The sequence below is a fragment of the Cupressus sempervirens genome, chromosome 2, assembly GCF_028749045.1.
Source record: "Cupressus sempervirens isolate cs-2001-9-10 chromosome 2, ASM2874904v1, whole genome shotgun sequence".
In the NCBI taxonomy this organism is placed as follows: Eukaryota; Viridiplantae; Streptophyta; class Pinopsida; order Cupressales; family Cupressaceae; genus Cupressus; species Cupressus sempervirens.
This window is the reverse complement of record NC_143119.1, coordinates 136943189-136969890: the sequence shown is the minus strand read 5'-3', so window position 1 is coordinate 136969890 and position 26702 is coordinate 136943189. Positions and strand designations below refer to the sequence as shown.

The window sequence follows — 26702 nt, the reverse complement described above, 5'->3', positions numbered from 1 at the left end:
ATGTGACTATGTCATAAAGTTCATACTATTCAATCAGACGGGGGATCATATAAATTCTTCAACAAGTTCAGACATGTTTGCACATTTAATCAGGGGAAACGTCCATAAACTAGGGTTTTCATTACCTCATACTCGTGTAAGTACCACTATCTTTACCCTACACAGGAAAACGACCATCCAAAGTGACACTATACCATTTTTTAAACCAAATTTTAAAAATAAATAGTAGTAACTTTGATGCCAAATCAATTCTACAATTTGCAGAACAAACCCCATATCTATGCCCAAAAAAATAGACCTGCTTCAGCACAATCTCTCATTGGCTATAGAACTCTGATACAGAAACGCTGCATGTAGACTATACAGCTCTTCCAAGTTACATGTAAATTTGAAATTTATCCGACAAATAACATAGCTGAATATCATTGGTACATAGGGGACATAATTTATCTCTTAACCAGAGGAATGCTGCATCATTTATTTTTCTATGGGCTAGGGAAGAAGCCGAGGCATAGCTGTATATAAATGCCTCAAAGAGTTTCTAAATCTAACCACAATTATGTGTGGCTTCATAGACTGACATGAAATTTTACAATTCCCTTATCTGCTTGATCAGGCTACAGCTACATCTGCAATTAAGCAAGCCAACCCTGTATTATCTTTTATTCCGCGCTTAATTGAGGCATTTGTTGGGGATTCCATCTTTCCCTTTTCCACAGACATTATAATCTTTTGCCTATCAAGTTTTGCTGCTTTGATTGCTTTGTCCTTCGATTCATGACGTGGAGATTTTGGTTTAATCCTTGACACAGGACCAACTGTAATGTTACCTTCTTTGTCCTTAATCCTTTCAGCCTTTTGTGTAACCAGCTTCTCTTTGCCATTGTCAGAATGGGTATTTTGCATTGCATCCTTAACTCTAGTGTTGGCTATTATCTCTGATTCAGCTTCATCGATATTCATTTCATTCGTTGCTTCTGCAACATTTTGCACTTCACTAGATGTATCGAAAGTAAAACCACCATTCATCGAATCTTCTTGCCTGCCATCCAATGGACTTCCAGAAATGGATACTGATGTTTTGTCATGGGCGATAGGAACGCCTTTTTTATTTGTTTCTTCATATGTGGATAGATTTTCGGGTACTTTTGATTGTGATCCATCAGAATTCACTTTTGCTGAAGGATTTTCTCGTCTGGCAGGGTGGACGATTTCTTTTTTAGGATTGGCATTCACTGGAAGTTTTGATTTTAAGGGCTTTCCAGGGGAAAGATTTCTTGACCCTCCTTCCTTCTGTGCCTTGTTGACACTAGCATCTGATTGAGCCTGCCTATGTTTCTTTGATGGACTCGTGTTGTTCTTGGCTCCTTGCATAGAAATTGTCTTGTGAGTAGGTACAGAGCTAGAATCTGAATCTGTTCCTGAAGTAATACTCTTCTTTCCTGGGTTCTGTGACTTTGCAAAGCTTTGTGAAACCTGCAGCAATCGGTAAATGCTTTTCAGATTCTATTCTTACACGAAAAATACAAATATGAACCAGTAACTCCAAGGACACGACTGAGCTCAAGGATTGTAATAATCATACTATCATGTTAATGCTATCAGATTTCCCCAACCATAGAGTTGTAAGTCACTGTTCCTGGATTCAATTGCATGTGAGTTTCATGGAAAAACTCACACGCAATCAAATCCAGAAACAGAAACTTACAAACTATAATGACTTGCATGTGCCACTCTAAGGAGTAGCAGGGTAACTGGAGAATAAGAAATAATGATATGGAAAAGTTCAATGTTTATTTTGCATTTGTAGAAAAATTCAGAAGTTATATTCAAAAAACTAATTTATGAAAAGCACAAACCAGATTTGTTTTTTAAAGTTTGCGAGCTCTGTTCCAGTACAAATACTGCACCTTTTTATTCTCTGGTTTTGTTGATGATGCTTCCTGATAGAAGGTGGGCATGGGTGTGGCTTTGAAAGTGAGCTTCTTCCGTAGTTTTTTAATTTCAGCCTCCATTTCCTCCTGAAATAAATATATATCAAAGACAAAGGTTTTACTGAGCCTTATGCACACATTCTCAAGATATCCGATGGATATGGAACACTACTATTTAGACCATTAGGTAAAAAGAAGAAACAACAATATACATGTCTTCCCACAACTTTATAGAAACAAGGATGTTATACTTATCCGTGAATTAGATTAAAATTTTCATAGAATCACATTCAAGGTATACCTGTGTTTTTGCTTGAATTTGGTTCATCTCAGCTTCCTTTGCGTTCATCTTTTCTTCCAGTTTCATATAGAACTGCAGTAAACCAAAAGGTTGTAATAAAAAATCAAGAATCTGTTATCAAAGTTCACTCGTCTGTGTAAAGGACTAGTCAAATCAATCCTGCAGATCAAGAAGGCTAGATCACTCTAAAAGCAAGAACTAGGGCAAGAATTCAACTACCGATCAAGACAACATAGTACCATTTGTCCTACCAGTTCATGTGGGCTTTGGCCTCTTACAGATCAGTTTTATCAATAAGATCTTGTAGCCAGAGAGGATACAAAAAGTCTTCTGAGAGCCAAGCTTACACCAAATGATGCTCTGTCTTGAAGGTATTATTTCTCAATCTATCGTTCCCTTTGATCACTGGTTTGTTCCCTTGCATCAGCAACCCAGGAATAGAGTTTTTCCCCAGAGTAATTCTCCAATAGCTGAATCTTGCCCATCTAAGAAAATCTACTTACCTAAAACTGGTAAACTACATCTTATTCTCAATCAGTTAGCACGACACTTCTGAATGATGAATATAACCAGGTCTGGAGTGAGAACTTATAGTATGAGTAGTGATGGAAAAAAAATTAGCACTGGTAAAAAGCAATAAACCATAAATTATCTAAAACACCTCAAAAATGATGAGCACAGTATGGTAATAAGGGATCAGATTAAGGTGTTATAGTTCCAGCTAAAAAACCTGCAGATGCCTAGTAATGATTTCACATTAAAACTGTAATACAATGGAAGCACATCAAAAAGGTTATACCCTATTTTAACAGATGCACAGTTGTGAATACAGTTTTGAGGATGGTTACATGGTTGTCAAAAGAACATTAAACTAATAATAGATTCCTGCTATTTTGATAGACGGTCAATCTCAATATGAATGATGAAACAATATACCATCAAGAATTGAAGCCTCTACCTCTTTTCTCTTCTCTGCTCTTTCATCACTTTTGAAGCTGAAAACTACTCCATTTGCTTTGATATCCAATTTATTTGCACTGGGGGATTTGTGTGACCTATAAATCCATAATTGTGATCACATTATCATCAATTACATGGATAGGACCTTTCGCAATTCATAAAACCACTGTAAATGAGAGCAAAAAAATAAAAGTGGGACTAAAAGCATTCTGTAAATTGCATTCGACTGACCTAGGGGAGAACGAACTATCATTTAATAAGAAAAGTATGCTAGCTTTTTCAAGAATAAACACCATAAATATATCCTTTAGATGATTACCCTGCTGAAGTCAATCTGGCTGTGTCTCCTATTTTTGGTTCAGGTTGTTTTTTCTCCATTTTCTTCTTTGGAGCTGTCGGATTGTCATTTTGATGCCTATCATTTATAAAATCCAGGATCAATTAAATATGAGGTTAAAGCAAGGAACCTAGCAAAACACTAAGCTTTTAATAACAATTATGAAAAACCAAAAGTTTGTAACTCAAAATTCAACAAGGTATTAAATTAATGTGTAAGTGGCAAATATGAACCACACATAGTTGCCTGTGATAGCTCAAATGATATTTACCTAGTATGCTCTTTATGATTTGTCCTCAAGCCAGCTGTCTTTGGCGCCACATTTGCAGAAGCCTGCAGAAAAAGCAATTACTCTAGTCATACAGAAGAGGTCCTTGTTTGTTTCAGAGCCAGCATATTATTAAAAAAATTGCCTTGTCTCCATGAATTTACCACCAGTGGGTTTCCGTAACAAGAAGTCTACCATAGCCACATAGTGTAGAAACCCATAAGAGATCATATTCAAAAATAAGTTGATTTAAATGCAATAGTTTCAAACCAACAATAACACGTCCAGTGTAAAACAAGTTACTGGACTCAATGAATTCCAGTTCAGCCTTTTTTGACATTCCAATCTATGCAGGACAGGTGTACCTCTTTTTTTGAAGTCATGGTCACTGTTGTGCTATTTAATTCTGCTTTTGAGGTTTGTTTCTTGTCCCCAAGGACCTGTCTAGTTGATGCCCTTTTATCTGCTCCAGGATTAATTGATGCAGTCAAAGGAACAGATTTTTTCCTCTTGGTTGTATCCACATCAGCCTCCTTCCTAATCACAACACCACTGTCTGGTTTTAAAGAAACCTTTGGAAGACCCCTTACAGAATTACTAGGCCCTGTTGAAATCCGAACTTTTGATGTCCTGGATGTAACATTGGATGATGCTTTTGATGAAGTGGAAGTTCCATTGTGAGGGACTTTAGCTCTTTTCCCATTTGACTTAGCAGTAATCTGGCATTTGGCTCATGAAAACATCAAACTATTGAGGCGAGTTTGCAATGAAAAGAACTTGAATATTGTTGAGAAGATCAAGAATTTCATCTACACTAATAGGAATATCGTGGAAGAACTATCAAGACTATAATGAAAAGAATAAAAACCCTCACCTTCTTAGTGGATTTTTCGTTTTGCTCTTGCTTTTGAGAATCCGTTAAGGCATGGTTAGATGCCACCTCATTTTCCTCTGCTTCTTTGGCGACCTTATTGTCTGATTGTGCTGATTCTGAACTATGTCTTTGTTCTTGCTCATCTTTTCTTAGATTTGTGCTGTCAACATCCATCATATTGAAATTATCCACCTCTGAATCCCTTTCAAGAGTAGAAAGTTCTTTGCCATTTTCCATTTCTAGGTTATTGTTTGAAGCAACTGCCTGTGAATACACATGTTCTTGCTTAGAATCGTTCATTGCTGGAGGTATATATTGACTTGGGTCCTCTATTTGACCAACTGATATGCCACTCTTTGGATCAACTATAATAAAACTCCCTTCCTCTGTATCTGTATGGTGAGATGAATTATCGAAATCAACTGAATGAGAAAATGTGAAGTCTTCATCATTCTGATCTGGTGACTCTTCTAGATATTGTTCTTCATTATAACTATGATCAATCATGCCATATTCATTATAATTATGATCAACCATGCCATCTTCACTATAATTATTACCAACCATGCAATCTTCATTATAATTACTAACAATCACACCATCCTCATTATAATTACTATCAATCGCACCATCTTCATTATGATTACTTCCAATCCCTGATTGAGACTCCAACTGAGCCTGCTGTTCCAGAGCCTTTTTAGCTGCAATTTTCTTGAAATGAGCTTCAAAATAAGCTTTCTTCTGAATAACTGACCCCGGAGTAGAAAATCTTTCCACTTCTTCCAGGTATCTGTTTTGTGAAAAGGAAGACCATTTTTCCCATGCCAGAGAATCATTCTCAAATCTCCCAAAAGAAATGGAACTTTCACGTTGTAAGGTCTTATGAGGATCCTCCATCTGTATTTGTTTGAACAGAAACAAAAGGGGAAAATCGATGATCAATATCATCAACCAAATGGAGCATATGACAAAGCTAGCAACTTCAGGGCAAAAAATTTTGACTTTAGACAAATTCTGATATGCTTCAATTGTGTAAGCAACCCTACATACAATAGTAGAAACTCAAATATCAAAGACAGTGAGTTGCTCCAGTCTAAATGCCTCTTTGGTTTTGAAGATTCATTCTCTAGAATCCAAGGACAAATTTTGGCAATTCTCATTCATTTTGAGGGTTCAATAATTACGGCCATATTATATCTACTCATTTAACTCGAAACTGAACTTAAATTAGATAAAGCTCACATAAATCTCCAGAAGACACTGTAAGTCATTAAGCTTTTGATACTCAAAAGTTAGAACACACCTGACTTTCTGATGGATCTCTGAGCTCCTGTGGTTGAGGCCACTCGAAGCATATGTCATCTTTATCCGTCATCATCATCTGCAAGTTAAACAGACATATTACATGTATTCCCACTCATTGATAAGGCTACAGCACAGGTTCAAATGCAGTTGTCGATGACAGATTCTTCAGAACATTAAAAGCATTATCAGATAAAAAACCCAATGAAAAGAAATATCGTGTTTCCAAACTCTGACTTTTCGGAGTACAGGGCATGTGCTCATTAAGCAGTAGCAGACTTGTATTACTAACTCTGAGATTAGAACTGCCATTTCTACAGTTACATAAGTTCGCCTTTTGTTTCTTCTAAATTATGCGCTGATAACAACCTCCTCTTCTAGGCATATTTAGAGTTTGAAGTATAAATGTAAAATATATTTAGTATCTTCGCTTCTAGAAAAAAAAAATATGGGTTCAAATTTCATTTTTTTGGAATAAACGAATATATCTTTATCAGTAGATGCTGAGAGAACACTAGGAAATTATACGGTACTTTCGCAAATTAAACTGAGTTTACGAAATGCTATAAGCTGTAATCAGAACCGTTGGAAGGCAAAAGATAATAATCATGACACCACATTTCTCACATTGTCATTAAAAGATCTGCGACAAGCGATAATAATTAAATAATATGAGAAGATTTGGAAAGTACAATCTAATTTCGTAACTCACGATCAAAACGAGGCAAATGATAATAACTCTCTCGACCAATTTTTCTTGTCACAATGAATTTGCTTTAAAATCCCCACTCATTTCTCCAGCAGACCTCAGAGAGCTCGAAATTCGAAGTTTAGTTAATGTACTAGCATAAGCAAGGCATAGAAACAGGATCTAAATCTAGCCAAAAGCAGAACAACTACGTCTATTCGTAGATCTTAAATGAGAAAAGTAGTTAAGTAAACAACAAATTTCGACTATTTCAGTCGACTTGAAAATACGGAAGTTCCACACAACGGTTTTTTGAAAACTAAACTCATAAATTCATAGTTCATCTTCCCCGACAAGCCTTTGAAAACTCGAAATTGTTGTTGTAAGTTCACAATGTCAATCAATCTAACGCAGACAGACCAAAGAAGTATATAGCAAAATTTATTGACGAACAGTCAATCAACAAATAATCTCCAATTTAACCCAAGATTGGAAATTATCCTAAAATGGTAATAATCCAGTCTAATTTTCCTCACAATGAGTTTCTCGGAATCAAACCTTCATCGTCACCAATCGCCGTTCAAAACTCGGACACTAATTTATTTAAAAGAACGGCAACACCGACCTAAGGTAAGGAAGATCGTATACTAGATCTTTGCTATAAAAGTTCAGTAGAGAATAAAATATAACGCTACTAAGCCCTAATATTTTCGTTGACGATCTCCGAATCTTACACTTCAATTGAGAGCAATAATTCTGCGCAGAAGCCCAAAAAAACGCGAATAAAATATTAACCGAAATTTCCGTTACTAACCCTGGAATATAGCTCGAAATCTTGTCATTCCACAGCACATCGACATGAAATCTAAGGCCAGTCGAGTATTTCGATTTCAACGACCTTTCCGACAAAAACCAATTCACGCAATACAATCTTTTTCCCAGAGAATTGACAGAAGCTTCGATTTGTGCAATCAAAAATCTATTGCTTATAATTCAAACACAAAAATTCTCCACAAAAGCCATAAAATCTAAATTAAATCAAAACCAGCTACCTTTGTTCAGATCTGAAGTCAAATCTCTCGCGAAAAACCTCTTCCACCTTCAAATCAAATGATCTCTCGATCTATACAGGCATCGACGTCTCATATCCACTCTGCAAAACAAAATGCAGAGACAAAGATCTTGGGGAGACATGTTTTAGGGACCAATATTTTGGGCATTGAAAGCTTCGATTGACAGAACAGCTGCCTGTGATGTGTCGAAATATGGATTTATCCCGTCCTCTAAATCAACGTAAAAACAAATTCCAAATTCGATTACAACTAAACTTTTCGTGGCTTAACTCAATAGATTGATTAACATCTACTTCGCTTCCCAACCAAAATGCTTCTAGATGAGATATGTGTTCTCTTTTGTCTTATACTGAAACGTAAACAAGACCGTTGCCGTTCTCCCGTTCCGTTGAATGCTTAACTTCACGGCGTCTTGAGATTTAATTAAGATGGGGTCCAAATTTTACCAGGTGACATGTTATGTTTTCTCGTGTTTATATTGGTAAGAGAGAAAGGCCCATCCGTCTTCCAGCGGTCACGAGTTTCCCGTTAACGGGGTCCCGCAATACTCAGAGGCACCAGCTGCGACGGAATCAGGTTCCAGTACTGCAACGGTCGGACAACGTGGCTTATGCCTGAACGTTTTACTATGGATTGTTTTTTGTGCTTTTTCCTTGGAATTTAAAAATTGAATAATTATTGAGAGTGGGGAAAGCTGATGTCTCGTTTGTCGATGACTCGGATCAACTAGAATAAAGTATTTTTAATTACGTGGACTTGACAGACCGACAGCATATGGGATTTGCTTGATTTGTTTAGTTGAGACTAAGCAATAATCTTTGGAGAATGAAAGCATCGTGACCTTTTTATTACCTATTGGCATGGTGGTATACTCGACCGTTAAATTTAATAATTTTTTATTACAATTATTAACCATATTATTTTGTGAAACAATAAGTAAGAGATAATTTTTTCAACTAAGTTAAATTTGGAGATTCAATTGTATAGTTTTTTAGTCAATTCATTGATTCATATTTCACAAGTTGTTGTTTAATTTAAAATTATTAATCTTCATTCTACAAATTAATTTGTCAAGTAAGAATTCTTAGAGAGCAAATTCAAATGTGTAATTTTTGAGTCAAAATCATTGACCTATGTTTCATGAGTAGTGGTTCAAGGACCTATTTCCCTTGTGAATAAATGGGACACTGAACACTCTTTCCATTTTATTTAGCTTACTGTCAGAGGTGAAGCATCAAGACTTCCTAGGAGCTCACCTGTCTCAATACTACTCTAGCTCAAGTTTGCTTAACTATTTATTTTGGAGCTTAAACTTAAGAGGAAAGTTGAATAGTCCTCAAATGAGTGACTGTTAGGATTAACCACGGACAAAAATAACAATTACATACAAATATAATCAATATGAGAAAATAATAAATCGCACAGAAGAGAACACAAGACACAAGGATTTAATGTGGTTCACCTAATCCCTGGGCTAGTCCACCAACAAAAAGTCCAATATTATTATTATTCAGTGATTACAATCCGCAATCTCTTACAGCTCAATACCGCCGTAAGAAGCTACAATATCATCATACATTATGAAATCCCTAACCCTAAGCCATTTTATACAAGCTTTTGTCGGTTATAAAATTGGGGCTAGAATAAGTTGTCCAATAGAAAAGTAGCAGCTGACACCTTTGTCAGCTTTACAATAGTAAGTCAGTCTTGGCTTCGGAGGCATTACTCCTTGACCCCACCCTGTATAGTGACAAGGAGCAAACCTGGGGCACTGCCCCCAAACTCTCGTAGAAATAATCTAGGGGAAAACTGCATCGAATAAACGTTAGGCTCTACACCACAACAGTTACCTCCCAAGAAGTCCTCTCGCTAGATTTCATCACCAATGTATACTAAACTAAGTGTTTCATTCATCCTCATCAGAAATAAATTCTTATGAACCACTACTCTAAAAACAATAATAAATACTTAATTTTGATAAGAACATGTTTTATCTTTAAAATATGTTTTATTTTATTTTTAAAAATATAATTAAAAAATTTAAGCAATCAAACTATCCATTTTAATATTATTTATATCAAATCTTATTATTTTGAAATGAAATAATCTTTGTACAAAATGCAAATTTAAATATTATATTTAAAAAATCCATAAGATATACTATTATTTATATGATAGATTACTTGATTTGTGCAATCTTAAAATAGTAATTTAAATTGACTGAAAAAAATAAAAAATTGGAACTATTTTCATTAATGAACTTTCATTAATGTACATGTAAAACAAAAAATATTACAAGTATTATTTTATTAGTCTTCTCATTTTATTAATTTGAAAAAAAAATTTAATAAACTTTAGTTTGGTTTGTGAAAGCAACCTTCTCCACTTTGAACTCCACTCATTTATACAATATAACACTTTAATAATAAAAGGGATTAAATTACTTAATGGCCAAGAATAAGCCTTTGAGAAGGGAATCAAATCCACAAATTTGGACACTATTAAAATGATAATAAATATAAAAAATTGAAGGACAACATTAGTTGGCGTATTTTCATTTCACTAGAAAAGCGGGGGTTTGTTTCCATTTTGGATTTGACTGGAAAAGCAGTGGCTTCTTTCCATTTGGAAGGAATCGTTTAGTTTGCACTCCTTAACAGAGATTTCGGATTAAAATATTGGAGAAATAATGGAGATATTGTTGAGAACGGGGAGCACAGGACTTTCACATGGAAATTTGTTGCCAGCTGTCCAACTAGAGACATATACTTCATTGCCTGTGAGCTATCATGAAATGGTCAGCTTATATTTTATTTCAATCTTTTCAAAGAAGTCGTCATCTTTGCATGGAAAATGATTCCATGCTCCAAAACCATAATTGCGAAGTACCAGCGCTTCTTTATCAATCTGTTTAATTCTAAGATATTTAAGGACCCTCCCCGCAAGCTTTTTGATCTTCATCCTTTTTACTTCCTTTGTGATGGAAAGCTGACAATTTTTTCGACCCCTCTTTTTGGCATATACTTCAAAATAGGTAAAGCACTGACACTCAACTTTTTTAGAACAGAGGTTTAGGCCCATGAGCGTATGGGCAGTGGGCACAGCCATGTTCAAACACTGTGAATGGCACTGCTTTAACATTCTGGTACTTCTTTCCCTCTGCCTGCTTCAGCATATGAGTTTCATCTTAGATCTCACTTTTCCACCGACCATAATCTCATATTTTTAAGGCGTGTACTTGATAAAGAGTGAGCTCCAGCAGCATAAACTTTTGGCTCAAATAGTCGAATGAGATATGCATTTCAAATTCTGATTTTTGAAAGAATGTTTAAGATCTTCATCTAAACAGTCTGTATTAATCATGATATATCATAATATTTTGATTATTTAGTATATTTTAGATATAAAATAACTAATAGTCTATTTATAATATTAATTTTTTCAACTATATATTTTTTTATTGATTGAAAATTTAATTGTGTATCTATTCATTTTATGTGACGAATGGGTCCTTGATCTACTGGTGAAGTTGACTGGCTCATAAGGTATGAGGCTGGGATCATGCCCCGCGTGGATTCTTCTATTATGACTAATATATTCAAGGATCCTTATAATTACAATTTTCACAAATAAGAGAACCTTTACAAAGACGATCCTAAAGATATGATATTAATATCCATTTATTAAAATAAATTAAAAAGTTTTTAATGCTTTATATATTTTTATTAATTATATCATAGTTTTCCATTATCATAAAATATCTGAAGTCTTTTACAATAAAAGCTTATATATAGAAAATGAAAAAAATCCAATAAAACAATTTAGTCAATTGAAAAATAATATTACAATCCATTAAAATATTTTGAAAAAATATATACCATATAAAACTTCAAAAAAATAACCACAAATCCCTTATATACCATATAAAACTTCAAAAAAATAACCACAAATCCCACGCAAATAAGGGAAGAACAGAGGGAAAAAAAAACCTCTCAAACAATCAGTGGAGAATATTCTAGACAACATTCAAAATATGAATATGAATGTTCGTGGAGACTAGGCCTAAATCAAATCACCAAAAAATAAGGACTATTCTGCGTTTCGACACCAAAATCAACTGGCCTAGGTTAATTTTCTTCAAAAGTAATAAAAGAGAAAAAAACGTTGGCTTGTATTTTAGCAATATTTAGCTCACAAGCAAATTTGCTCGGGTTCTCAGTTTGTCAAGTCGGTTGAAAGGTATGTAAGGCCGACAAAATATAATAAAGATCTGTGGCAAGTTGGCAATTGTCAATTGCTAAACAATATACGGAAATGGTTTGCTCCTTACGAGAACATCACAATATCACTCCCTCACTTTCACCAATAGATCATACAAAGCTAGAAATATATTTTATTGAACAACACAGCAAAGCTACGGAGATGGAATCCAAATGTAACCAATGCGGAATCAGTAGTTCGACGGAAAGATCTTTCCATAAAGCAGTTCTTCAAATGGCAAAACTTCCGTCTCTCTGCTGTAAAGTTAATAAACCTAAGAGCAGAAATTCTCCTAAAAGCCAGAGTACAGAATTGACATCTCGGTCAAATACTTGGCAAAATGTACGGATACAATGTAAAGCCCAGAAAATTATCACTCAAAAAGCTTGAAAATAACTCTACCTAACAGCAGCACATCGCAATCTAACCAAACACAGAAAGAACGCACAGATCACAGACACTTTCCCCTAAAAACTGTTCAGTAAGCAAAAAGATCGAGTCCACTTCACGGTGAAGTTTTAGTAAACGCAGAAAACCTCATGTACAATGAAGAGCAAGAATTCAGCCGGAATGAAAGAAAACTTACACTTCAATGCAGATTACTCCAAAAAATCCAGCGAATCTACACGCAAGCACATTGAAGTAGCTGGAATCAGATGCTGAGAGTGAGATCTGATGCAAAATTGGCTTCACGTACGGCAAAGCAAAGATTTCCTATACATCAACAGCTTGAAGTTTCCCCTACAGACAAAATTTCCGAGCTTCAATGAGATTTGTACCTTCGCATTTCGCAATTGTCGAAAATATACCACTTGTATTATGATTTTACCGGCTCGAAGTAAAAGTGTAAGCCAAATAGCTCCATCTATACTGCTCCGAAACAAAAAGACCTACCAGATTCTTCAAGCTTAGTTTTCTGTCCGCTCGTTTGTCTTATAGTGGAAGATAAGTAGCGCCGTAACCGTTCCGTTTCATATGCACGTCTTTTACCTGCCACAAGTTTACCGTTAACGGAGTTCTGTCATCGGTATTTGGCATGCCGGCGGTAACCCGGGATTGCGGTAGGCGACATTTCCCGGTGGGAGCACCCGGCGACTTGAACCGCTTGTTTTGTCGCAATACTAGGGGCACTTTATTTATTATTTATTTATTTGTTTATAGGTTTTTGCTTTTTCTCTAGGGGCACTTTAGTTTTTATTATGCCGAGAGGCATATACAATGGGAGAAACACTTCCCAGCACAAAGAATATTTCAAGGAATAATTCGTGTAAAGAAAAAAGATTTGGTAAGAGTTACAAATGAAATTAAAAGATGGAATGTCATTTGACAATCAAAAAGATTTGGTGAGAGTTACAAACAAAATTAAAATATGGAATGTCATTTGGCAATCAAAAAGATTTAGTGAGAGTTACAAACAAAATAATAGTCCTGAAATAATAGGGCCCGAGAAAGTAGGGCCTGAAAAAGTAGGACCCGAAAAAATAGGGCCCGAAAAAGTAGGGCCTGAAAAAAAGGGGCAAAATAATTTTAAAATGATTTTTTTTTTGTTAAATATAATTTTGCATGCACATTCATACTTGTTTTTTGTGGAGAATGGGGGAATTTGAAACAAATTCGTAGAATGTGAAGAGACGTCTGTTGGGGGATATGAGGAGCCTCTCAGAAGTTATAAAACCAAGGCTCACCATTTCATTTTCATTTTATTATTTTGCAGGAAGGAAGAGGTGGAGGTTATTGGAGGATTAGATTGGAGCTTTTGAATAGGAGTAGATTGAAGTTTTGGAGTAACATTTTTGCAAGTGAAATTTCTATTTTTTATTTACATTTTCATTTAGATTTAGATGTAGATGTAAATTGAAATTCAAAATTAGTTATAATATTCTACTTTGATTTAGATTTCAATTTTAATTAATTTTATTTAGATTTAGAATTCTATTTATAACTATTTAGGCTTGCATTTAATAGTTTAGTCTTGCATGTTTGATTTAGATTTAGATTTGTATTCAAAATCTATTTGATTTATATATTTTATAATACTTTTCATTTACATATTTTAAAAGTGCATGTTTCAAATTAGTTTTATATTTGCATGTTTTATATTAGTTTTAGATTTTCATATTTCAAAATAGTTTTGGCTTGCATGTTTTAGATTTGAATGTTTCACAATAGTTTTACATTTGCATGTTTCTAAGTATTTATATTTTCATATTTCAAAGCATAATTTTATCATTAATCTGGATGAGAATGCCACCATATCAATATAATTTATATTTTATTAAAGTTAATGATTTATTTAAAGTAGATAAATCATATATTTAGTATATATTTTAACATTATTGAATTATAAAATAAAATAAAATATTCAAAATAATAGCTAGCCAAAATAATATTAAGCCAAATGGATGTTGAAATAATAGAACCTGTGAAAATAAGGCCAAAAAAATAAAACGCAAGAAAATAGGGCTAAAATAACTTAATTAAAATTTTAAATATAAAACATTTTCTTTTTGTTAAATATATTTTTGCATGCACATTCATGCTTATTTTTTGTGAGGAGTGGGGGAATTTGAAACAAATTCATGAAATGTCAAAAGACATCTATTGGGAGATATGAGGGTTCTCTCATAAATTATAAAACAAATGCTCCTCATTTCATTTTCATTTTGTGTTTTTGCAGGGAGGAAGAGATGGAGATTATTGGAGCAATTAGAGTTTTTTAACAAGAGTAGATTAAAGTTTCATATAGTTTAGCCTTGTATGTTTGATTTAGATTTAGAATTCAAAAACTTTTTGATTTAGATATTTGATAATACATTTCTTTTGCAGATTTTTAATGTGCATGTTTCAATTTAGTTTTACATTTGCATGTTTTACGTTAGTTTTAGATTTGCATATTTCAAAATACTTTTGGTTTCCATGTTTAGATTTGTATGTTTCATAATAGTTTTATATTTGCATGTTTCAAAATATTTATATTTTTAATGTTTCATAATTAAATTTAATCGTTGATGCGGACAAGAAGGTCACCTTATCAATAAAATTTGTATTTTATTAAAGTTAGTGATTAATTAAAAATAAACGAATAATATATTTAGAATTAGTGATTATATATTAGGGTTAGCATTATATATAAGTTAGAGGTAGGATTAGAATTAGGGCTAGGATTATGGTTAGCATAAGGGTTATGGTTAGAGTTAGGGTTAGCATTAGGGTTAGGATTATAATTAGTGTTAGTGTTAGTGTTAGTGTTAGTGTTAGTGTTAGTGTTAGTGTTAGTGTTAGGGTTATAATTAGGGCTAGAATTGAGGCTAGGCTTAGGGTGAGGGTTAGGGTTAGAATTAGAGTTAGAGTTAAAGTTGGAGATAGAGTTGGGGTTGGGGTTAGAGTTAGAGTTAGGGATCATCATGGAGAAATAATTTTCATAAAATTGACTCTTATATATTCTTTCATACTTTTAACATTATCTGAATTGTTGTGTTGGGACTTATAACTTCCCTTTCATGAATTATTTTTTCCACTATTTGAGTCATTTGTATAACATATATCTCAAATTTGACCATAGTTGTACTCCAAATACTCCAACACTACACCTAAATCTCATACTTCCCTTAACCTTGTCCCTTATTTTAGTGTAATATTTAACCTCTTATTAACCCTAACCATAACACTGAGTGTCATATAAATGAAATTGTAAACCTTGGATCCTAACTATAACTCTTACTCTATATATGATTGTACTAATCATTTAGTAAATTATATACCTTAGCCTAACCCTATATGTACAAGTATCTAGAAATAATATTTTTTTTATAAGTGATAATATGTATATACACACACCCAGAGAGAGAGAGAGAGAGCATATATGTAGACAAGAAGGAGCTCATATTATGTTTCTTATAGAGGCATGTTTTATGTAGAGAGAGAGAAAAAGAGATTATGAGGTCTATCTAGAGAGTTACAGTTAGAGTTAGGGTTAGCATTAGGGTTAGGGTTATAATTAGTGTTAGTTTTAGTGTTAGTGTTAGGGTTATAATTGGGGCTAGAATTGAGGCTAGGGTTAGGGTTAGGGTTAGAATTAGAGTTAGAGTTAGGGATCAAGTTAGAGTTAAAATTGGAGATAGAGTTGGGGTTAGGGTTAGATTTAGGGTTAGGGCTGGAGTTAGGGTTACCTTTAGGGTTAGATTTAGGTTTAGAGTTAGAGTTAGGGTTAGAATTAAGATTGGGTTTACGATTAGAATTAGGGTTATGATTAGAGTTAGAGTTACATATAGTGTTAGGGTTAGTATTAGCATTATATATAGTGTTAGGATTAGGATTATGAGTAGGATTAGGGTTAGAGTTAGGGTTAGTGTTAGGGTTACAATTAGAGTTAGAGTTATAATTATAGTGAGGGTTAGAGTTAGAGTTAGAGTTAGGGTTAGAATTAGGGGTAGGGGTAGGGTTAGGGTTAGAGATAGAGTTGGAGTTAGAGTTAGGGTTAGAGTTAGAATATGGGTTTAAATTAGGGTTAGATTTAGGGTTAGAATTAGCATTAGAGTTAGAATTAGAGTTAGGATTAGAGTTATAGTAAGGCTTAGGGTTAGGGATAGAATTAGGGTTAGGGTTAGAATTAGCATTAGATTTAGGATTATAGAGGGTTAAGGTTAGGGTTAGGGGGAGAATTAAAGTTAGAGATAGAGTTAGAGTTAGAGTTAGGGTTAGGGTTAAACTTATATATATATATATATATATAAACAAATAAATCGATACTAATTTTATCAAAAATAAAAAATTAGAATATATACATATATATATATATATATATATATATATATATATATATATATATATATATATATATATATATATATATATATATATAATATTAAAATTATTATCATATCTTCCATATTCGCGACGACTGCTAGTAGCTTATATATATATATATATAATGCCGAGAGTCATCCTTCTCGAGGCACCAATTTTAATTCAAATCGTATCCAACACAAAAAAACTATTATGATTTAAATTAAAATAGGTGCCTCGAGAAGGATGACTCTCGGCATTTTATATATATATATAAGTATATATAAGCTAGTTTATAGGTTTTTGCTTCATTTTTTAATGGGTAAAAGGTCAAAGCTAAGATTAATTATTATTATGTGTTCGTTAATTATTATTAATTATTAGGTTCAAGTGGATTTGAACCCATGACCTCCCACATAAGAGGCTCACAATTTACCATTGTGTTGTAGGCTCTCGCCTGATTTTTGCTTTTTCTTGGAGTGGTATGAATGGGTGTTTTTTATAGGCACCAGTGATTCTCTCGACAAAATGTACTCTAAAGTCAAAAAAAATTAAAGATTCTTTAGATCTGCAAAAATGTAGCAATTTTTTTCTAGATTTTGTGACTTTTTCTACTATTTATCATTGGAATCAATATGAATTCACACTATTATTATCGTAAATATACGTTATGTTTTCGTAATTATGAAAAAAAGTCAAAGGTACATACTTCATGGTTCAATTTCTGAATTTTTAACATATGGAAAATTATGGATGGCATAGAAGTCATTCATCACCATGAAAGTAATCTTACTTCAGAATTATATTAGTTTGGAAGAGAAAGGGAATGTGTGTGTGTGTTATTTTTTGAATCATTAAGTAAATATGGAGAGGGTTTGAAGATAAATAATATATTAAATGCTATATATAAGAAACAAGATAAGATTATTATACAGTGGAAGAAAAATGTATAGAACTTATACTCATATTTTTCAAATATGAAGAATTAATATCTAAGTCTCAAATTTGTGAATTTTAAATTAAACTAATCTTTATATTCTTTCTTTATCATATTTATCAACAAGATGGAGTGAACTATAGAACATACAATCAAATTTGCAAATAAAAATGATTAATATCACATTTTCAAATTTCCAAACACTAAATTTACCTAATCATTGCATTCTTTCTTTACATTTTTTTCCCAACAAGATTTATATGAAGTGGTGGATAATAAATAAGAAATATAACAAATGTGGATAATAGGATAATGTAGATGAACCAAGTTAATATCATAAGTTATAAATTTACCCTAAAGATTAAATAAAAATAAAAATAAATAATTTAATCAATCAAAAAATACAATGCTTGTGCATTGATTATTGCATAAATAAACAATTGATAAATAAACAATAAACGCTTGGCGAATGTTTTTTATATATAAGACAGGAGCAAATATTGGCAAATTGAGCAGCGAAATTATGCATTCTAAGCAGCAAAAACCCTCATTGTCCTTGGCAGTGCAGCGTAAATATTTTTGTCTTAGGCGGAGCAGCGATATTATATTATTTTCAACTATGATTTTGAACGAATCAAAGATAAAACTTTTGCTCAAGTCTCTGTGGATCTGACATTGTGTATTTGATCAAGCATTGCGAATTTGGTGGTGATGAACAAAATTGAATAGCGAATGCGATTTAATCAAACAACGCGATTGAAAACCAAGGTTTTATGTTGTGCAAAGCTTTCTGATCGGATCTGCTCCTTTCGATCTGCTTTTGATTTTCGATCAGCTCTACGCTTAGGGCTTTGTCAAGGTGGCAACCTTTGGCAATGCCAATATTGATGGTGTATCCCTTTCTATATCCAGCATTAAAGTCTTTAAAATGTCTAAGGTGAATGGTAATGGCAAGACCGCCAAGCAAGTACTAGGTAATACATTTTCAACAGTGGTTAAATCTACTCCAAGTAATGGCATTAGTAACCCAATCTCCCATAGTAGTGATCAACCTAGTTTTTTTTTTGAGGTTGTGGGTCGATCATTGGTCATTAACGATAGGGCAAGGTTTGAGTTTGCAAGCACGGGTAACAATGATGTCTCTGAATCTGATAAGACCCCTTCGGCTTCTCTGTCTCCTTTTGCCATTGTTCCTAATCCTAAAATGTTGGATGAAATTGTTAAGAAAAAAAATAGATTAAGAGATATTGTAATCTTTTTCTCAGCTATTGAAATTGATAAATATCCGCCAAGGAAATTTATGGATGATTGGTTCCATCATTATTGGAATAACAAACTTGGGTTGCATATTTCTTTCTGTAGGCAAATACAAAAGGGTTTATATGTGATTTTCTTTGTGAATCATGATGCTCAAACAGAGGTTCTTAAAAAACAATATTGGAATGTGGGTTCAACATCTTTTAGGGCTATTGCTTGGTCACCAGAGGCCGTCCATGAGGAGGTTCTCACACTTTCAGCTCCAAGATGGATACTGGTAAAAAACATTCCCCTTTTTTTGTGGCACTTTTTATCGCATTTGCTTGAGCCTATTGGTCATATTATTTGAATGGATGAAACTATGAGACTCGTCCCACATATGGACACTAGAATTCTTATCTCTCTCTTGCCTAGTAAGGACCTTCCTATCGATATTTCAATTAACATCCTTAATGATGTGTATATCTGTCCTATAGAGGTTTTGGGGGGGTTGAATGCTTGTTTTCTCTACCGCAAAGAAGGCCACCTCCATAAGGATTTTTTGGTCATTAGGAAAAAACCTAATCCCTCCAATGATTTAGCTAAAAATATGGTTAATCCTCTCGTCACCAGTAATCCTCCCCTTGAGAATGCTCTCTGTCATTCAACCCCTACTTCTTCTTCATGCCTGTCGCCTCCCACCAAAACCCCTAACCCCACTAATGTTGTTCCTAACATTGTTAGGCTTGAGAATGTTTCAACTAAAATTGTGCCTAACCCTCTCTCTACTATTACTGTTTAGCCTGAGAACATTTTTTGTGATGCCACTCCTACATCTGGAGGTCTTCAGATGATCCCCAGCCTTGATTTAGTTATTGATCTTAATACAGATGATGGTTTTACTGTTGTTAGGGATAATAAAAAATGGAGAAGGGGAAATAGTGTCTTCGTGCCTAAAACTTCTCACCCCAATAACACTAATAATCATCATGTTAAATTGTTAATCGATCCTTCTTTGACTAACGTGAATACTATTAGCCAGAGTGCTAATATCAATTGTAAGCCCCAAACTAGTGAGTCCTCTCAAAAATTCCCCCAAAAAATCTTCCAAGAGATTGGGGAGGATTATGAATTTGAAATTATCCCAGCTACCCCCATTCCCCCGAAGTCTAAAAATGGGCAGTGCATGGATGTGGATTCTCTAGCGAATATCAAAGACGATGTTAACACCTACTCTCATGCTGCCAAGTGAAGAGGAAGACCACTTGGTTTTAAAAATAAGCCATCTGTGCCTAAACCAGGGGATTCCTAAAATAATTTTTTGGCCCTTGCTCATCAAGAGGGTATTATGCGCTCCTCCTCTTAATATTTTGTCTCAATGAATTGCCTATCTTAGAATGTGAGGGGTTTAGAGTCCCCTGATAGAAAATTTGTTATCACGCAATTGTTAAATTCTCTGCATTCTTTAGACTTCTTTATGATGCAGGAAGTTAAGTCTATGGGATTCACTTTGGATTCCAATCTCAATTTTATTTGGAAAGATGCTATAAAGTTTTGCACTAACCATGAGAGAGGTAGAGGAGGAATTGCCCTACTTATTAGTAATAAATGGGAAAAACATATTACTAATAATGGATGTTCTCCTTGTCAGAGAGCAGTGTGGGTTACTTTGCAGTATGATGACAAGACCTTCGAGGTTTGTGTTATTTATGCTTCAAATGACCCTAAGGAAAGAATTGAGCTCTGGAAATGGCTTATAGATCTCCCAGATTTGCCTTGGCTCTTCGGTGGAGATTTCAACATGATTGAATCTCAGGATGACAAGTCAGGGGGCATTCCCTTTCATTGGAACGATAACGAAAATTTTTATTGGAATAGATTTTTAAACTCTATCTTTTTTATCCTATTGCTGGTAACATGAAAACCAACCCTGGACTATGGCACACCTGGTACAACTTTCAGTAGGGCAATGCTAGGATTTATTCCAGGCTTGACAAATTTTATGCCAATAGGTATTTTTTCTCTTTTCCTCCTGACATCTCTGGATTTATTGTTTGGGTTATTGCCACCACTTTGTCTGACCATCACCCTATTTTGACTAAGGTTAATGTTAACAGTAGTCCCCTTCAGCACAAGTCTAGAAATAGTAAATTCATCTTAAACACCAGCCTCCTCATGGATGAGGATGTTCTTGCTATTGTGCAAATTATTAGAGGTATCAATAAAATTAACCTTCAGCACCCATCCCATCTTGATAGATGGAAAACTAACCTTTCTTCATGGAGGATTTTCCTTCAAACCATTGGTCAAAAAAAGGCTAAGGATACAGGTTTATTGAAAAATAATTATCTTTTGAATTGCAAATAGCAGAGAACAACATTCAACGAGATTCCTCCAATATGGATCTTTTATCCTGAGTTATGGCTACCAAGGATGCTCTTAGGAAGCATCAACAAGTTAGGATTCGTGGAACCAGGATTAGATCTAGAGCCCACTGGCTCCAACATGGAGACAGGGGCTCAAAATTTTTCTTCAATCTTCTTAAACATAAACATATTAAAGAGTCCATTAATAGACTCTTGATTGATAATCAAGACATTTCAGACCCTAAGGTTATTATTTAGGCTTTTGCTGATTATTACAAGACTCTTTTTACTTCAGAGGACTCCTCTGAGGTTGAGTCCTTAAGAAATAAATGCAAAATACTTATTCCTAAAAATTTGGACTCGGATGATATTGTTGTGCTTGCTAAAGATATCTCTATTGAGCAAATTGAGGGAGCTATCAAGGCTCTCAATAATGATAAGGCCCCAGGTCCTGATGGTTTTCTTGTTGAGTTCTATAAATCCAATATCTGTTGGATTTGTAAGGATCTCCATGACTTATACTCTGAAGCTTTGTCTATTGGCTCCTTGGGACAGGATGTTAATAGGGGGATCATTAAGCTCCTCCCCAAGGATGAAGATAAAACCCTCATTAGGAATTGGAGGCCAATTACCCTTCTTAATGTGTCATATAATATTTTGGCTAAAATTATGGCTCTTAGGTTAGTCAATATTCTTCCTAAATTTGTTAACTCTACCCAAACTAGTTTCATCAAGGGTAGATATATTCTCAAGAATCTCATAACTAGTTGGGAAGCCATGGAATGGTCTAAATGCTCACACCAAAACTCAGCCATGCTTCTTTTGGATTTTGAGAAGGCTTATAACGGGGTTGAATGGGGGTTTATTCTTATGATGTTAGAGGCCTTTGGTTTCCCTCCCTCCTTTTGTAATATTGTGTATGTGCTTCTTAGCGATGCTTCTGCCCAAGTTGAAGTTAATGGTGTTCTCTCTGCTCCTTTTTCTCTAGGGAGATCCATTAGACAAGGGTGCCCTCTGGCACCTCCTCTTTTTGTGATTGCTTCGAAGGCTCTTTTCTATATTCTCAAAGATAATTCTTTATCTCCCGATGTCATAGGTATCTATTTGCCTAATAATGAAGAGCTCATCAATTGCCAATTTGCAGATGATATCGTGTTGTTCTTTGAGCTTTCAAAAAGTAATTTTAAGGCTTTGCAATATAAACTCAGTTTTTTTTTTGTTCTATATCTGGGGCTAAAATATCTCAAGCCAAATCAGTTTGTTTGGGGTGGGATGTGTTGCCTCTGAATTGGTTTGCTCAATACAATTTTCAATGGGGAGGCCCCAATAAGATCACTAGATATCTTGGTATCCCTTTCTTGGTGGAACTTGCCCTCAGAGACATGTGGTCATGGGTTAAAGAGAAGATTGATAAGAAGCTTAACAAATGGCATAATAGGGTGTCATCTTTGGCAGGTAGAATTTAGGTATGCCAGAAGATTTTGTCCTCATACACCATTTACTATTCCTCTACTTGGTTTTTTAACAATTATCAAATTGTTGAAATTCAGAAGTCCATCAGAGAATTTCTTTGGTCTGATGGCAAGGATAATAATAAAATTCATTATGTTAAGTGGGCTTGGTGCCACACTGACAAGGCCCTTGGGGAACTTGGGCTAAAGGATTTAAGAATTCAGGGTATTGCCTTGTCTGCCAAATGGATTTTTCAATTCATGGAGGGTGACTGTCCTTGGAAAGTGTTAGTTAGAAGCAACATTGAGAGGGGTGTGCCTAAGAAAGCCAAATCTTGGACTAATCTCCCCTTTTGCGACCTAATTATTGGTAATTTTCATGTCGGGTGATCCCACAATAATAGGTTCCACTTTTTGACCAATTTTGACACTGAAATCAATATTTTTGCAACAAACGTCACGTTCAAGTGACTATATCTCCAAAACTATAAATAATTTCAAGATGACATAAACTAGTGATTTTGAGTACTTTGTTCTTACTTTGTAACCATATTTTTTAATCTAAAAAAAAAAAATTTATTTATTCAATTTTTTTTATCTCCTCCAAAAAGTGGTACATAATAAAATTTAATATTTTAAAAAGTGACAGTCCGTTTGACACACATAACTTTTTTTCTAGAAATGATAATGGAGTAATTCTTTCGGCGTTGGATTTGTAACATCAATATCCAGTGTCTGCATTTGGTTTGATTTATTTTTGATGAATATTGTATAGTTTATGAAGTTTTGAAGTGACATGAACCGTAATTCAGACATACGTTCCGTTTGACACAGATAATTTGAAGTCAATTTATCATAAACCATTTTTTTTTTTTTTGAATAGAAAGGTATCTCAATAAGCCAGTGCCTCCATATTTTTCAAAAAAAATTGACCTAATTTACTAATTTTCTCGAGGTGTCAAAGTCGGTTGATGTTCAATCGGTAATGAACCTATAATGAGTTAAACTCATATTTGAAAGTCTTAATGATTAAATTATGTAATAAAATTATAGTCATTGGAAAGCTTGCTCCGAGCAGCACATTTTGAAATTTTTTATTTTACAGTAGGAGATCATTCTCCTGCAATTATGGCAGTCAAAAGAGCAAAAAAAAAGAAAAAAGAAAAAAAGGTTAAATTTTTTGTGATTTTGCATGTTCGTGCGAACATGGCGTTCGCGCAAACACGTTTACCATGTTCGCGTGAACGTATGTTCACGCGAACATACAAATCATGTTTGCACGAACATATATATCACATATGTTCGCACGAACATACGAAATATGTTCGCGCGAACATGATTAAAAAAAGAGATTGCGCGAACACAATAAGTGTGTTCACGCGAACATATGGTAAACTCAATTTCTCATTTTGCAATTTTTTTCATTTTTGTTCATCCCACTAAAGTGGAACCCATTATTGTGGGTTCACCCTATCATGGTCCAAGTTTCCACAGTCTTCAGGTCTATTTGGAAGGCTTGGGACCATGTTAGGAAATTCATCACTAACAAGGATTTTCATTGTAATATTCAACTCCATGGTGAAAGATCCGTTTGGTGGAATCTCCACCTAAATGGTAAACCTTTGGCCCTCACCCAAGGGTGTTCTGCTAGACTGTGGGCTAAGAAAGGTATTAAACAGTTCATAGATCTCTTTGAACAGAATCAAATCACTCCTTGGGATGAGCTTAAAAATAAATATGATATCCCGTGATTCCCATAAAAGAACTTATAACATGATTGTGCAAGCTGTTAATGGTCTTCCCACTCTATGCCATGTTGATTCTCAAAGGCACCTTAAATGTAACTGGCCTGGTGGAGTTGTCATGAATCTGCTTAAGGCCAAGAATATTTACAGAATCCTTGATTGTAATACAGATATTATTGATCATGTCAATGATGTTTAGTACTCTTGTTATGATGCTAATGTTTGGAAAAAATACTTTGATATCTTGTGGAAGAATTCTGTTGAGCCTACAATTAGATGCTTCAGATGATTAGTCATGTTGGACAAGCTGCCTATTAAGAGAGATTTATCAAATTCTGATATTTGTAATTTATGCAAAGTTCCTGAAATTGGTAGACATATTCTTTTAGATTGTACTTTTGCTAAAGAAATATGGAGAATGTTTGGCATTCTTTATCCTATTGATGTTAATATTCTTGTTATTATCACTAGTCATATTAATAGTCTTCCTAAAAATACCAATTTATTTTGGAATATATTATCGTCTAACATTCTCTAGCAGATCTGGAAGTGCAGGAGCGAGGAAAGATACCAAGGTAAGCCAAGGGATCTTACTGAGTTTTTTCAAAAATTCACTTATTTTAATTTCTTTGCAGGTGCAGGCTACTATGATGATCGAGCGGGACAAGATGAGAAGGTTCCTTCATGATGGGCATGTCGCTTTTTTCTACTTGAGTTGAAGCATGGATACCAATGGCGTAGAACCCTGGATGATCTGCAGGCTTTTGAGTATGCTTGCATTAGGCTAAACAGAGAAATTAGTAAGAAAGTGAATCCTAGAAAAGAAGATTTATTTAGGCTTATGTTGACTCAAGAGCATAAAAGCATCGTTTGGATGGAGGGTCCCTTAGGTTGGACTGCTTGGGTGGTCATTTACTATGATGTTCTTAGTTAGATAGTCCTTCTTCTCCTTTTTTTGTTATGTTGTACAACTAATTTTGTTCTTCCTTAGTGAGGCTTGGCCTCCTTGTTGATTTTCATGGTGGTTCTTAAGCTACTTTGTATTTTCTGATACTCTTATATCTAATACAAAAAATATATTTTTTATAGGGTTGCAAGCTTTGGGTTTAACCATGGAGGAAACTTCGTAGTTAAGCACTCAGGCTAGAGTAGTACTGGGATGGGTGACCTCCTGAAAAGTCTTGATGCTTCGCCCCTATGAGCATCACCTAGATCCAATGAGTGCTAAGTGTTCCATTTATTCTCATGAGAGATGAATTCATGTTGAATCACTACTCATGAAACATGGGTCAATGACTTTGACTCAAAATCACACAGTTAAATCCTGATAGCAATATCACAATAAATAAACAAATAAAGAGGGTTGCTATAATAAGTTTAAGTGATCTTTACATTATTGTTCTTGCCTTATTTTTCAACAAAGTGGGCCTATGTAGAGTGATGGATCATAGATAAGAGACATATAGTAGATGTGGATAAAGGGATTGCATAGATGGACTAACATAATAGCATTATTTATAAAGTTGTCCTAATATAAATAATAAGAAAAAGAAGATAATTAAAATTTAAAAACACATGTAATCAAACTGAACTAGTACTTGTCTTGATAATTAATTGTACTTTCAATATCTAATTAGTTATGGTTTTAATTTTATTGTATATAAATTTAAAAATAAAAATTAATTTATTATAATAGTGTTCAATTGAAATTTATCTTATCTATAATTATAATTAAGTTTAAAGTTCAATTAGAGATAAAATTATGGTGAAGTTAAAAATACATTTAGAATCAGTTTTTTGTTTTTTTTTAATTTAACATTAATTTTGTAATTTAAAGTTAGTATGTGAGTTTTTTTTTAACATATGTTTATTTACAATCTTAACTAAATTAATTAATAAAATTAGTTGAAAATTAAAATTTATGAAAGCAATAAAATTGAGTGATAAGTGACTAGAATAATAGAAAATATTTTTAAAAGTGCCAAAAGAATTGTTCATATATAAGAAATAACAATATTCTTCCTGATGCTTATCATGCCCTCACTCCTACTCACTTAAAAATCTTGTCAATTTAAAATTCAAATATTTGCAAAATGAACTTCTAATACTTCTTATTAATATATCAAGTTTATCGCAAAATTAATAAAGTATAATTTTTGTTTATATTGTATATTGTATATTTAAA

The 26702-nt window shown here is 33.8% G+C and overlaps 1 protein-coding gene and 1 long non-coding RNA gene across 2 annotated transcripts; both read right to left on the bottom strand.

Annotated features, from left to right (window-relative positions):
* Nucleotides 1–210: 210 nt before the first annotated feature.
* Nucleotides 211–7921, bottom strand: LOC149571418 (uncharacterized). Its single transcript, XM_089812939.1, has 10 exons — nucleotides 7717–7921; nucleotides 5978–6055; nucleotides 4675–5571; nucleotides 4166–4519; nucleotides 3804–3865; nucleotides 3515–3610; nucleotides 3194–3290; nucleotides 2236–2307; nucleotides 1911–2021; nucleotides 211–1476 (listed from the first exon to the last, which is right to left on the bottom strand). Exons 2-10 carry the CDS (start codon nucleotides 6053–6055, stop codon nucleotides 613–615), a joined length of 2631 nt encoding a protein of 876 aa, XP_089669065.1. The 5' UTR covers nucleotides 7717–7921; the 3' UTR covers nucleotides 211–612.
* A 4381-nt stretch (nucleotides 7922–12302) lies between these two features.
* Nucleotides 12303–12901, bottom strand: LOC149571417 (uncharacterized). The gene is made up of 2 exons (XR_016359810.1): nucleotides 12827–12901; nucleotides 12303–12738 (listed from the first exon to the last, which is right to left on the bottom strand). It is a non-coding gene; the product is annotated as an uncharacterized LOC149571417 (long non-coding RNA).
* Nucleotides 12902–26702: the final 13801 nt, after the last annotated feature.

What these genes read in the sequence shown, in the direction of transcription:
- LOC149571418 (XM_089812939.1), bottom strand. Translation starts at nt 6,055, where the DNA reads ATGATGATGACGGATAAAGATGACATATGCTTCGAGTGGCCTCAACCA. An exon ending in CCATGACTTCAAAAAAAGAG is followed by an intron (nt 3,866 to 4,165) that starts GTACACCTGTCC and finishes CTTTTTCTGCAG; the next exon opens with GCTTCTGCAAATGTGGCGCC. An exon ending in AAATTCAAGCAAAAACACAG is followed by an intron (nt 2,022 to 2,235) that starts GTATACCTTGAA and finishes TATTTATTTCAG; the next exon opens with GAGGAAATGGAGGCTGAAAT.